Raw genomic sequence first — 14171 nt, 5'->3', positions numbered from 1 at the left:
GGGATCTCTCTGCAATTCAGTGGCATTCATCTTCTCATCAAACCTGACCAGAATTCCGGTCCCTGCTGCTGAAAAACATCCCCACAGCACGATGCTACCTCCACCATACTTTACAGTAGGGATGGTGTCACCTGGCTGATGCACAGTATTAGATATATAGCATTCGTACTGCTCAAAAAAAGACGCATATCTTCACCCTTAAAGAATTCAAAAAGCTTCACTTAGAAGATACTGTAAAGATATTGAAGGAGGTCTTGTGGTTGGATGAGACTAAAGTGGAACTCTTTGGCCTCAACACTAAGCAATATGTGTAATGTAAATCTAATACTGCTCATCGGCCAGGTGACACCATCCCTACAGTAAAGTATGGTGGAGGCAGCATCACACTATAGGATTGCTTTTCAGCAGCAGGGACCGGTCAGGTTGGTGGGAAGATGAATGCTGCTAAGTGTCGAGAGATCCTGGATTGCACAGCTTGATCAATTTTGTCAGGAGGAATTGGCAAATCTTGCTCCATCATGCTGTGCAAAACAATTGGAGACTCAGGAGACTCATCCAAAAAGACTACTGGCCATAATAGCTGCAAGAGGTGGTTCAACTAAGTACTGGGAAAAGAGAGATGAATACTTCTAAACTGTTAACATTATAGTTTCTGAATTTTTAGTTTTTCATGCTTTACAATTTTTGGGCTCCCCTGAGAAAGAGAGAGCATGCCATTCACAAATAAAAAGTCTCTGTGAAATTGATCAAGATCCCTGGTTGTAATATTCATCTATGTGAACAAAAAGTTGGGAGCCAAATATTTTTTCAGGGCACTGTACAAGCCAACAAATACATGCGTTTATTGACTAAGTGTCAAAAGGCCACTGGAGAAAGCTAAACCAGACAGTGGCACTATGTGGGACATACAAATATCTACAACTCGTGCAATTTCTACAACTCGAGCATTAGCAATGGCAGCAACTATTTGACCCATAATGCCTATATTACTGTTCAGTAAAATCATGCATTTAATCTTCTATCACCTTCCTGCATAAGCCTCATTTCTATTGATTCCCTCAATGTCCAACAATCCATTGGCCTCCAACTTGAAGGACCTCCACGGCCTGCATAGATAGAAAATTCTCAATATTCTCCATCTTTTCGGTGGAGAAATTCCTTTTCATTTGTCTTGAATGGCAAACCGCTTATGCTGAGATCTTGACACTTGTTTCTAGATATTCTAGTCAGGACAAACATCAACTATGGATTTACCCTATCAGACCTCTAATCATTTCCCTTATTTCAATGAGATCATCTCTCATTCTGCTAAATTCGAAGCAATATGACCCCAGTCTGACAAAGCTGCCATTTCAGGAATCAAACTAACAATGCTGCACTTTGTCTATTACAGGCCTATATGCAATATTTCAGAAGTCATCTTACCGGAACCCTGTATAACAGCAAGGTACTCAGTACTCAAATTGTCTTGCAATAAAAGCCCATTTGCCTCTTAAATGCTTACTGACTCTCCATCTCAGCTTTCAACGACTTGTATACTAGAATAAACAGGTCCCTTGGAACATGAAAACCCTTCAATCTCAAGCAATTAAAAAAAAATACTTTGGGTAGAAATAAAACAAAGAAAGTGCATGACCTCACATTTTTCTAATTATATTCCATCCGATTTCTGTGCTTATTCACTTAACAAAAGTACAGAGCCTCTGACAGCTTTTTTGTGATGAACAGTTTGAGAAACTGACAGCTACACTCTGAAGAGATTGCCAAACACAACAATCAACTGCAAGTTCTTGCATCCATTCATCAAACGGTACATATTTTTATTTCCATGCAGTCAAATTGGTCACAAATTTGCCTTTGGCTTTCAATTGAAAAATCTCAAAACATATCCTAAAACTGTGACCTCTACCAGACGAGGCCAAGTGCAGCACCTCTATGATCCAAACGGAAAGTTGAACAATACTGGCTTAGAAACATAGCACATTATTTCACTGATGCTGGGTTTAAATCATGAAGCATCCTGAATAACAGCACCTTTACCAGAAGGCCGCCACACTTTACCACTATGTTCAAGCGAGGGTAAAGAGGGGCAATATTCTTATCCTGTAAATCAGTGGTGCACAACTTCCATGAAAAGAGACAGGTTAGCAATCCTAATCACCTGAGGTAGAATTATGCAAAAAGTAGTAGTTCTGAATGACCTCACATCTGTTCAACCACACCATCAATTTCAATGCCGAGGGGATAATGAAAGGCATTCAACAGCTATGGGCTTTAAATTAAATGATAGAGGCTGAGTTCAACAGCTTGGAAGAATCATGGATAAATTAAAAAGGGAAGGAGAGTGCAGCAGAGGCCAATGAAGTCTTCAGATTAAAGAATAAAATGGGGAATTAAGAAATTTATTAATTATTTAATTTCGGGTAACATGGAGGCAAAATTGAAAAGAAAGGTGGTGAATACAGGTTTGAAGGTGTTATATTTGAAAGCACACAGTCTGTGAAGTAAGGCAGACAATCTTGTAGCGCAGTTAGAAATTGGCAGATACGATGCTGTGGGCGTCACTGAATTGTGGCTGAAAGTGGATCATAGCTGGGAGCCTAACATCCAAGGATACAATTGTATTGAAAGGACAGGCAGTTGGGTAGAGGGGGAAGGGGTTAGCTCTGTTGGTTAAATAAAATGAAATCAAATCCTTAGAAAGTGACATAGGATCAGAAGACAAAATCCTTGCGAATAGAGTTAAGAAACTGCAAGGGTAAAATTACACTGATGGGAGTTATTACAGACTTCTGAATAGTAGACAGGATGTGGGGTACAAATTACAATGGGAGATAAGAAAAAAGGCATGTAAATAGGGCATACTCATGAGGGATTTCAATATGTAGGTAGATTGGGAAAATCAGGTTGGCGCTAGATTCCAGGAGGGATTTGTAGAATGCTTCCAAGTTAGCCTTTTAGAGCAACTTGTGGTTGGCTCCATTCGTGAAAAGGTATTTCTGGAGTGGATGCTGCATTATGAACGATATTTGATTAGAGAGCTTAAGGTAAAGGAACCCTTAGGAGGCAGTAATCATATATGACAGAATTAATATTTGAAAGAGAGAAGCTAAACTCAGATGCATTCGTATAGCAGTGGGGTAGAGGGAATTACAGAGGCATGAGAGAAGAACTGGCCAAAGTTGATTGGAAGAGAACACTTGCAAGGATAATGGTAGAGCAGCAATGGCTGGCATTTCTGGGATTAATTCAGAAGATGCAAGATCAGTTCATCCCAAAGAAGCATCTTAAAAGGAAGGATGAGGCAACCATGGGTGACAAGGGAAGTCAAAGACAGTATAAAAGCAAAAGAGGGCATATAATATGGTATAAAATATTGGAAAGTTAGAGAATTAGGAAGCTTTTGAAAAGCAACAGAATGAACTAAAAAAGCCAAAGGAGTGAAAAGAAGAGTTATGAAGGTAATATAAAGAGGATACCAAAATTCCGCCCCCACCCCCAGATATAGGAAGAGTAAAAGAGAGGCGAGAGTGGATATTGGACTGCTGGAAAATTACAATGAGAGATAGTAATGGGGACAAACTGAATAAATAATTTCCACTGTGGAAAACAACAGTATGAGAGAAATTCGAGAGTGTCGGGGACAGAAGTGAGTGTAGTTGTTATTACTAAGGAGAAGGTGCTTGGGAAGCTGAAAGGTCTGAAGGTAGATAAGTCATCTGGACCAGATAGACTACACCTCAGGGTTCAAGAAGAAGTAGCTGGAGAGATTGTTGAGGCATTAGTAATGATCTTTCAAGAATCATTAGATTCTGGAATGGTTCCTGAAGACTAGAAAACTGCAAACGTTTATGGGAGGGAAGCAAAAGGCATGAAATTATAGGCCAATTAGCCTGACTTCAATGTTTGGCAAGATGTTATAGAGATTTCAGGGTACTTGGAGGCACATGATAAAATAGGCAGAAGTCAGCATGGTTTTCTTTAAAGGAAATCTTGCCTGACAAGTCTACTGAAAATGTGCAATGACACGGCAGATGGAATATAGTGTGTAGAAGCTTATGATCAAACACTTTGATAGAAGGAATAAAGGCGAAGACTGCCTTCTAAATGGGGAGCAAATTCAGAAAGTGGACATACAAAGGGATTTGAGAGTGTAAGTCAAGGATTCCCTACAGCACAACTCAGAGGTTGAGTTGGTCATAAGGAAGGCAAATGCAAAGTTAGCATTCATTTCAAGAGGACTAGAATATAAAAGCAAGGATGTAATTTTGAGACTTTATAAGGCATTGGTTAGACTGCATTCGGGGTACTGAGAGCAGTTTTGGGCCCCAAATCTAAGAAAATACATCTATTCTGCAAAGATATCTACTGTGAAGTCCAAATCAATGAGTAGAACATTGACAGCTCTCCCCATCAAGTCTGGAGTCAGGCAGGGTTGTCCACTCTTCCACCTCACTTGTGTGCTGCTTGCTGAATCCATCAGGAAGGACAAGAATACACAAGGGGTAAAATTGCTTGGTAGCAGAGGCACACAAGTCATAACCTCCCTGTACGTGGATGATAGCACCAACTTCTGTTGAATCCACCATCAGTTTGCAGAGTGATTAGTATTTGCAACCAACTCTAGTTGGGATTGGGGGTGGCCGGTATCAACCATAGGAAGAGAAAGACCATGCTCTTCAGCAGCTGACTTGCCCAATCACTGTCAGGCCTGACCCTCTGAAAGCACTGGAGAGTCTATTCTAAAGGGTCTGAGACATGCAACAATAACTGGCCAGACTAGGATTAGGAAGGTAAAAAAATTGTGATTGTGGAAACTGTGCTCTCTGTCAGTAACTTGGAAAAACTTGGTTATCAGGTGTGATATCTTCACATGCATGCTATGCTTCACACAGGCATGGCCCGTTTGATCCTGTCTTGGTAATCACCCAGGACGTCTTCCAGTTTATCTTGGGGTTCATGGTAGAGCGGAACTATTGGGTCACAATGCACAAGTCCCCAGAAAATGGGGGCAAAAATGTACCCAATGCTGCCGTCATCCTGATGATCACATTTGTGTGTGCCTGTAACAGGTGGTGTGTGGACTGAAAGTAAGTGGACATTAAAGGTAGTGGTCAGTGCAGAATGTACTACAGACACTGCAGGACAGGGACACAATGAATTTGATGTTTGTTCTCTGTGCAAGTGGTCCTAACCATCTGATAAAATTCTCCATTGTCAGACCTGACCAACAAACACCAAGATCTTGTTTGGCTGGCAGTGAGAAAGGCCCTACTAGTCAGAGGCTTTCTGTACAGATGACCTATCACTCCCAATGTATACTGCCCTCAAGATGGTTGCGGTGGGGAAAAGGTAGTCACACACCTTTTTTGCAGATTGCATATTTGCAAAGACTGTGTGGACAAGAATGCAAGGTTCTGTGTTTTGGTTCCTCTCCAGCAGCAGCGTAAAGAGGATTCTGAACTACGAGCTGTTCCTAGAATTCACACAATGAGACAGACATTAATTGCTGCTGGAAAGTCAATGACTGGATGAAAGACACACTTTGATCTGCTCAAAATCTGTTGGTCTTCCAGCTATGCAAGAGGTGAGGAAGTGCTGAAGACGGGCACAGTCCAGACTGCAGGAGTACTTACTGAAGGGTACACTGAAGCTGAGTGCAACCCATGCTAAGGCTGTGTGGGGAAGGACCACAGTCTAGGATCCTTCTGCTACAACACCTGGAGAGGTTGAGTCAAGTGGGAGAAGCTCCTCTGACAATGAAAGGAATATTGCCTAGAGCAATGTATCAATGGTGTTAGTTCGTATTTGTTTTTTTAAACATTTACTGCTGAATGCAATGACCAAGAATGACATTTTTTGCACTTTCTTTCCTTGCATATATTATAAATAAAGTCATTTTTGAAACTAAAAAGGTACTTATTCTACAATTTAAAGGCACGATCAACTGTGTATTTTGGAAAAGACATTCAATGTAAATATCAGTACAGATGTCTGCTACCTAACATATTATATACAAATACAAATTGGGGAGACAAAACCAAGTTGCAATATTGATATTAAAGCTGAGGAGTTATTGGGCCTCTTTTCTCTTAAAATACAAAACTGAAGGATGACCCCTTTGGAGTATCTGAACAAGTGTCCCACGATATCATAAAGAATGCATAATCACAGTACCAGACCATAACTGCAGATTAATCTGAACCATTTAGTGTTGAAATATGTATGGTGTCATTCAGTTTGGATGAAAAGTATTTAATATAGATGAGATTGCAAACCCACTCAGTGTTTGGATCTGCTTTTAATTTATCAGTGTTAACATTCTGTGGCAATGCTCCCCCTTTCACGTGGTTGACCTGCACAACAATAGGATGACAAACCAGCAGAATGAGTAGAAAGCTTCACGTTTGGTGCAGTTTGGTTAGCTACAGAGAATTAGTGCTAGACAGAACTCTTCTGCTTACAGAAGGTACAGTCAAACTTCGTAACTTATGCCTGTACTTACTGACACCCTGCTGGGCAAAGGACGGACAATTTCCCACAAGCTCTACACTGGCTGATGCTGCAGCCAAATCACATTTTAACAACAAAGAAATAGGAAGAAGCCACTTAGTCCTTCAAACCAACTCTGAGGTTTAATTAAAACATAGTTAATATATGGCTTAGCTATAATTACTGCCTTTAGCTCCACAACCCTTAAAAGAAACTTTCAGTCTCTGTTTCAAGTGTTCAATTAGCCCCCAGCCTCAATCTTCTCGAAGAATAATCCATACTTTCCACTCCTTTTGTATGAAAAAGCTCCCTCTCACACATCACCAGTGAATGATGCAACTGCCTGTGATCCTGGTTGGGGTAATTAGTGATGAAGAGAACCTCTTTTCCAACAATGCCCAGAAAGGAACCTCAACTTAACATCTCAGCTGGAAGATGGCACCTCCAACAATCCAGTTCTTCCTTGGACTGCTCTTCAGCATCAAGAAGGATTTAAAAGAACAAGATAACTCTTCTCATTTCTCTGATCTGTACTAATCCCTTAGACAACAAATGATGACGAAAAGAATAACACATACGGAAGCCTTCTCTGCATGGAAGTCTTCTCTGTACAAAGTGTCTGCAGTTCTCACCACTCCTCCCCCATCAACATTTGCTTCCCGCTCTTTAAACACACTTTACAATTAATGAGATGCTGTTGTTGAGGGAAAAAAATGAACATGTCCTCTCTTCTACACACTACTAAATGTTATATTAAAGAGCTGCAGTTAACTTGTAGCCTCCGTTGTTTTGGCTTCACAAAGAGCAAATTATCTCATCTTTAAGAATAGCATCTTCAAAATCTACTCACCACGACATAAACTGGTTTCTCGTAGGGCTCCCCTACAGGCAGCCAGCCATTCGTGGCTCGTCTCCTGCTGATTCTCTGCTGCCTACTCTCTGTATGGCCTGTGCCAGCTTTATTCTGCTGGGCAGGCTGATAAACTGCATTACGGAGGCTGGGCTTGGAGCTGTTGGAAGGTTTGGAACTCTGTGGACACTCTCGGGTCAGCTTCAGCATAGATAAGGTGTGGGGCCTAGTGGTTGCTGGTGTGTCCAAACCAGGGCGCTGGATTTGGGGGACAGGCTCAGCAGCAGAAGGAGCTGTAGGCACAGGGCAGCCTGAGAGAGGATTTGCTGGTGACACCGGATGACCTGTGACTGGGGTGGTTACACAGTGTGGCTCCAAGGACTTATACTTGTCTATAAAGCAAAAGAGAAAAGGATTAAACACTAACAGATACATTTCAACATAAAAATAAATGACAGTAAACTGATGGTGATGAATTCTTATTCTGTTAAAAGACTTCCAGCTGAAGATGTGGTATACCCACACCCATTATAATACTATATAATTGAGTGGCACAGATAAGGTAGAAAGACTGGCGACAAAGAAGATTGTTGAAATGTGGAGTAAACAAGCTACTGGACAGCCAATGTCTATTTCCCTTTAAAAGTGCCGCCTGATCTGCTGAGTTTGTCTAGCAGCTCTATTTTTGCTCAATTACGAAGCTGCATTTGAACCTCATGAGGCACCTCACAATAAAGCAAGATCCATCAAAGACCCCCAGCATCTAGGCCACGCCCTCTTCTCTGTACGACCATCGAGCAGGAGGTACAGAAGCCTTATGCCCCATACCACCAGGTTCAGGAACAGTTATTACCCTACAACCATCAGGCCCCTGAGCTAGTGTGGGTAACTTTATTCACCACTATTCTGAGCTGATTCCACAATCTACAGATTCACTTTCAAGGATTCTTTCTACGATTCACGTTCTCGGTATCTTTCATTTGCAGTTTGCCTTCTTCCACACAGTGGTGTTTGTTAATCTACATACTTTGATAATAAATTTACTTTGAACTTGTATATAGTACTGCGTAAAAGTCTATATAGCTAGGGTATAGCTAAACTTATATAGCTAGGGTACCCAGGACTTTATACAGTACTGTAATTTTATGTATTGAACTGTACTGCTACCGCAAAAATAAAGTAAATTTCATGACCTGTGTGAGTGATGATAAACCTGATTCTGATATAGCTCTCTACTGCTGACAGAGTGGTGGTGGGAGGGTGGGGGGGGCAGAGGAACAGGGAGAGGGGAATCATGGTTGGGAAAAGAGGAAGGCAGAGAGGAGCGACTGGGAAGCACCAGAGGTACATTCTGTAATGATCAATAAATCAATTGTTTGGAATCAAATGACCTTGCCGGATGTCTCAGGGTTGGGTGTGTCTGCACCTGTGCCAATCCCCACACCTGGCACTCTTTCTCTGCCACCTGTCCCACACACATCCCAGGGCGTTCCACCCTCACCATTTCCAACATCCTCTGATCCCACTACATTCACAAACTGACTCTCAGCTCCACATGGACAAATACAGTACTGTGCTGAAGTCTTATGCACCCTAGATTATATATGCCCCCAAGACTTTTGCACAGCATGTATATATGTGTCAGATGTCTTTCCAAAATACATTAAACTTATCATTTACAGAGAAGACAACTGATGTAATTAGTAATTTTAAAGCCTGTTGTAATGCTGTGAAATGCCCTTTGAATTACCATGACATTGTTATATGTCAACTCTATCCACATCATTAAGTTAAAAGGGGACTTTTGCGACTTCTCATTGTTTTTTTTCCTTCCACAAGGCTAGACAGTGGAATAAAATTAAGGAGTAGCTATGAGAGCACTTTCCAAATTAGTGCCCTCTCACAGCAGTGGGCAGCTCTCAGGTCATTCAATATGGTCATGCAGTGATGATGCAATTAAAATCCATTTATGCGCCAAGCCGTAGGTGAGAGATTCAGTTCCATGCAGGCCAAAAGACCAGAGGATTATTACAAATCCTAATAAGCTAACTTCTTCCAAACTTGCAGTTTAACATTACTTTCAGGACCAACCAGACTTCAGAAGTTCATAACAGTAGTTAGGTGCAGACAACAAAATGACTGATACATGCAGAACCTATGGTGATTAAAACTGGTGCAGAACAGTGACATATGGCAAAACATTTCAAAAAAGGACAAGTGGAATGATAATTTTCTATTATTAAACCATGTTTAATAAGTTTGAATATCCAGATTCAAAGCACTGGATTTTTGGTGTGTATGTGACAGGGCTTCCCTAGCTTGCTATCAATTTCTTCTTTGGCAGTGACATTAAACACTGCAAATCAGAATCTCTGCTTCTGCCCTCATTTCTTTCACAGTTAGTTTGTACCTTCAGCTCCAAGTTCTGGATTTCCTTCTCTAAATCCGTGGCTCTTGTGAAGGGCTTGCAGCTTTTAAAATAAACTTAATACTTCCTCTTTCGACACAGGAACTTCTTATTCTGTTACTATTTGTCCTGCCACAGCACGAGCCCTAATGGCCAGGAATCTGATCACCTCCCTCCTGTACCACCTCTCTGGTCATCTATCCAGCTTCACTAGCAATGATACAGGGAATAATCTTAGAGGCCAGACTGTGTGGTGTGGGGTGTTCAATGTTTTTGATTTATTGAGATACAGCATGGAAAAGGCCCTTCCAGCCCTTCAAACCACACTGCCCAGCAATCCTTCGATTTAACCCTGGACTTATCATGGGACGATTTACACTTACCAACCAGTCTGTCTTTGGACTGTGGGAGGAAACACACACGATCACGGGGTAGAATGTAAAAACTTCTTACAGGCAGCAGCAGGAATTGAATTCGGGTCACCTGTACTATAAAGCATTGTGCTAACTATGTTTCCTCTCTGCTTGTATCACTGGTTCCAATACGAGCTCCAGTTGTTCCACTTACTGTCACAAAATATCCAATCTCGTGCGATAAAACCTGATCTAGTGCGACATAAAACCTACAGCACCTTCTTTCTTTTGTTTCAAACAGAGCGCACAGCAGCAGCAAGTCGCCTCTGACACTGTTTCCAAGGTTGAAATACATAGAAGGAATTTAATGATGTATTTAGTGCCATGCATCACAAGAATATTGAAGAAACTGGAATGAACTTTTTTCTCCCCCCGAACTATCATCTGAGCCCAGAAGCAAACTCACTGAACAGTTGAGCTTGTCCTAGTACAAAGGAATCAACAATGTGGACAATAGTCGTCTGCTTGGCTCCTAGGATCCCTGAGACACCACCAAAGATTTGGGAAGACAGTCTGTACATTCCCTTCCACTGCCTCAGGATGTCCCAGAGAGCATCATGAGGTGACTGCTCTAAAAATACACTGTCTCCACTGAAAACTAATCAGTTTATGTTATAGGTATCTAACTTCAAAGATAAAATATGGGTCAGGATCTGAGTTCCTCACTCTTCTTTGAAATAGTGCCATTTAATTGAATTTGCTCTTTTGGTACCAATGCTTTGATTTAATGCCTCAGCCTTCCAGCTGCTATTTCCCAGACAGCAATGAATCCATAGGCAACAATAGGAGTGCCAGCATACTTAAAACATCCTGAAATACCTGAAGCAGAACTTGGATCCTTTGCATTTGGGCTCAGATACAACAGTGCTACTGACAGTGTGCTATAGCTGCTACACCCAAGGCAGATCCTCCAAAATTTGTTCAAATCAGATTTTGGAAGTTTGGTAGACAATCCAGTAAATGGCACATAAACAGATTGGTTCAGATCATTACTTCTCCAAGCATTAAATTTGCAATTGGCCAATGGATAAGGAATGTCTTCCAGTTCCTGCCATAAACCAGTGCCATTCTAAGAAGTTTCACATCACCCATTCCCAATCCCATGAAAGAGTCAAGAGTTCTCTCCCAGCAAATTAACAATATTACCATAGCCAAAAGGTATTCCCAAATAGATAATAGTAACACATTCACTAATTGGTGGGATCTGATTGGTCATTGTAAATTGTCCTATGATAAGATTAAGGTTAAATTGGTGGGTTGCTGGGCAGTACAGCTTCATGGGCCGGGAAGGCCTATTTCACATTGTATCTCTAAATAAATCAGGCCAGAACTGCTACAGATAGTATATTAATGCACTTGAACAGTTGGTGAGTAATCGCCACCCTACTGATAGATTGTGATTGACATTAACCTACCTTTTTTTTTACAAGGACTAGTTCAGTATTCAGCAATTAAATTATCTGAATAAATTTAAAAATTTGAATCAAAATCTGCAAAACTTAAAAACCATGAAGAAAAACAGTTGAGAATAGTGGACAGCTCTTTCAAAAGAACCATCACAGGCCAAATTACTTTAGTTTGTGCAGCAAGATTCAGCCTTTGGCTCCCCATTTGCAATTAGAGAACTCTCAACTACATCACTACCATTTTTGATGCTCATTACTCTCTCATTTTTTGGCCCATCTCCAACATCTTTCTCACCTCTACTCGCTTCAGACTAAATAATGCAGAACTGAACAGAAATGGTAGACTATATATACTTCATCACATCTCCTTGCAGTACAGTACCAAAATCCTCTTGGTTTGCCAAGATATGCCCTGACTCCCCACCCTTCCCCCTCCAACAGCAAACCATCAGCTTAAAACTTTTTCTTCTTTCCTTCGTAAGATCAGGGAGCATGTAGACATTGGTACAATGTGACTATCTGCATCTTAGACTTCCAGCCCTTCCTCAAAATTAATGAGACAAATTTCAAAGTCTTTGCCCTGGGTAGGTGAAACATTGCATCTTTGTCTAACTGTATCCTGTCTCTGCTCTTTCTTGTCAAGCTGGGCTCATCTACTATACCAACTGCATACATCTCTATTCCCAATGAAATGCTGGTCACCTAATTTTCTGTTCTGTTCCCCCAAACGCACCACCCACACTAGCTTCCCAAGTACAATGCCTCTTTCTTAAAATCATCTGTTATCACCACTATTTCCAAAGAAGAATGCTTTACACCTGTCTTGACATTCAACCAATCTATCCCCAACATCTCTTTCCTCTTCAACAAAAATTCCCAAATTTATCTTTCCTAAAACTCCTTAGATGAATCTGTTCAGTTAGGCACCTGCCTCAGATCAATATCAAAGCAGACCACAGTGATACCCTGGCAACTAAATGTTTCCTTCTCGCCGTTCTTCAGGCCCTTGGCCAAGGTGCTCTAGATTTACAGCATCTGCAATCTCTTGTGTTATCATTAAATGCTTGGTAAAGTATAGATTTCAAGAAAACCTGTGACATGATCAACTATAAACCACGTGGATGTTTCTTGGCAAAAACAGAGGGTTGCAGAGACTGGAGAGACACAGATTATAGGATTGGATCTGGTGTCTGAGAAGGTGAAAGCAATGAAACCAATGTAGGTAATTAACAGTACAGTTGGATGATATAGATGTGCTTGTAGGATTGAATGGGGCTTCACAATAGCATAGTGGATAGTGGAAACCCTTTGCAGCACCAGTGATCACCAGTTGGGGTTTGGCTCCTGTGACTGTAAGGAGTTTGTATGTTTTTCCCATGACCATGTGGGTTTCTTCCAGGTGTTTCAGTTTCCAAAGTTCAGGCTAGGGTTGGAAACATGGCAACACTCGCAGACATCCCCCAGCACAATCCTCACTGATTTGATATGATGCAAATGATGCATTTCACTGTTTTGATGTACATATGACATATAACGCTACCTTTTTCTTTTCAATGACATGAACAACTATGCATCCCCAGCAACATCCACACTGGAAAAACTACACCTGCCTGACTCCATTGCAACTATCCAGTCAGAGCCAGAGAATCTCCTGCACTGGTTTCTCCTCATGGTCTCAAGGCCATACCTGTTATACCAGAGGTGGTCTAAATGTTATGTGACGCAATAATGCAAAAGCATCATATACAGTACTGTGTAAAAGTCTTAGGCACCCTAGCTATAAATATGTGCCCAAGACTTTTGCACAGTACTAGAGTAATTTTATGTATTGCACTGAACTGTTGCCCCAAACACAAATGTGAGTGATGATAAACCCGATTCTGATACATGTCTCTACTGTGGACTGAGAGCAGAAGGGAGGCAGGGCGAAAAGAATCATGGTTGGAAAAAGGAAAATGGAGAGGAGAAGGAGCGGGAAGCACCAGAAAGACATTCAGTAATGATCTATAAACCAATTGTTTGGAATCAAATGATTTTGCGTCTGAGGGCTGGGTGTATCTGCACCCACGCCAGACTCACCCCCGTCCCTGACAAACCTTCGCTGCCACTCCCCATACCCTTCCCACACCCTTCCCACAGACTCGCCATTCCCAATATCCTTTGCTCCCACCAGATTTACAAATTTGCTGTCCACTCCACGTTGAAAATATAGTACTGTGCAAAAGCTTTAGACACCCTAGCCAAATCACAAGACAATTTACAATGACCAAATAACCTACCAATCGGTACATCTTTAGTAGGAAACTGGAGCACCCGGAGGAAATCCACACGGTCACTGGGAGAATATACAAATTCCTCATGGACAGCAGTGGAAAATGAACTGGGGTCACTGGTACCATAAAGCATTGTGTTAACCACACTACCGTACCACCCTTATTATAAGAAAAAATCATGACATTTTACAGCTGTTATGGTCAGGCTAACCCGTACAACAGCAACAGAGGTCAAAAGAAGTTTGTCAGTTTTATGGGAGGACATAAAAAGAACAGAGTTTTTTTTTTAAAAGAGAGAAATCCAAAGTTACGAGTCTAGGAAGCAGAATT

General features: G+C 41.3%; 1 protein-coding gene across 4 annotated transcripts in view; it reads right to left on the bottom strand.

Annotated features, from left to right (window-relative positions):
• bahd1 (bromo adjacent homology domain containing 1) overlaps positions 1–14171 on the bottom strand; it is an 81047-nt gene that overhangs the window by 33004 nt on the left and 33872 nt on the right. For all 4 annotated transcript variants that reach the window (XM_063052723.1, XM_063052729.1, XM_063052715.1 and 1 more), the window contains one exon: positions 7343–7734. In XM_063052723.1, the coding sequence (XP_062908793.1) occupies positions 7343–7734 (392 nt within the window). The remainder of the gene's footprint in view (positions 1–7342; positions 7735–14171) is intronic.

This window comes from Mobula hypostoma, chromosome 1, assembly GCF_963921235.1.
Source record: "Mobula hypostoma chromosome 1, sMobHyp1.1, whole genome shotgun sequence".
In the NCBI taxonomy this organism is placed as follows: domain Eukaryota; kingdom Metazoa; phylum Chordata; class Chondrichthyes; order Myliobatiformes; family Myliobatidae; genus Mobula; species Mobula hypostoma.
Note: the sequence above shows the minus strand (reverse complement) of the source record. Positions and strands in the feature narration are given on the sequence as shown.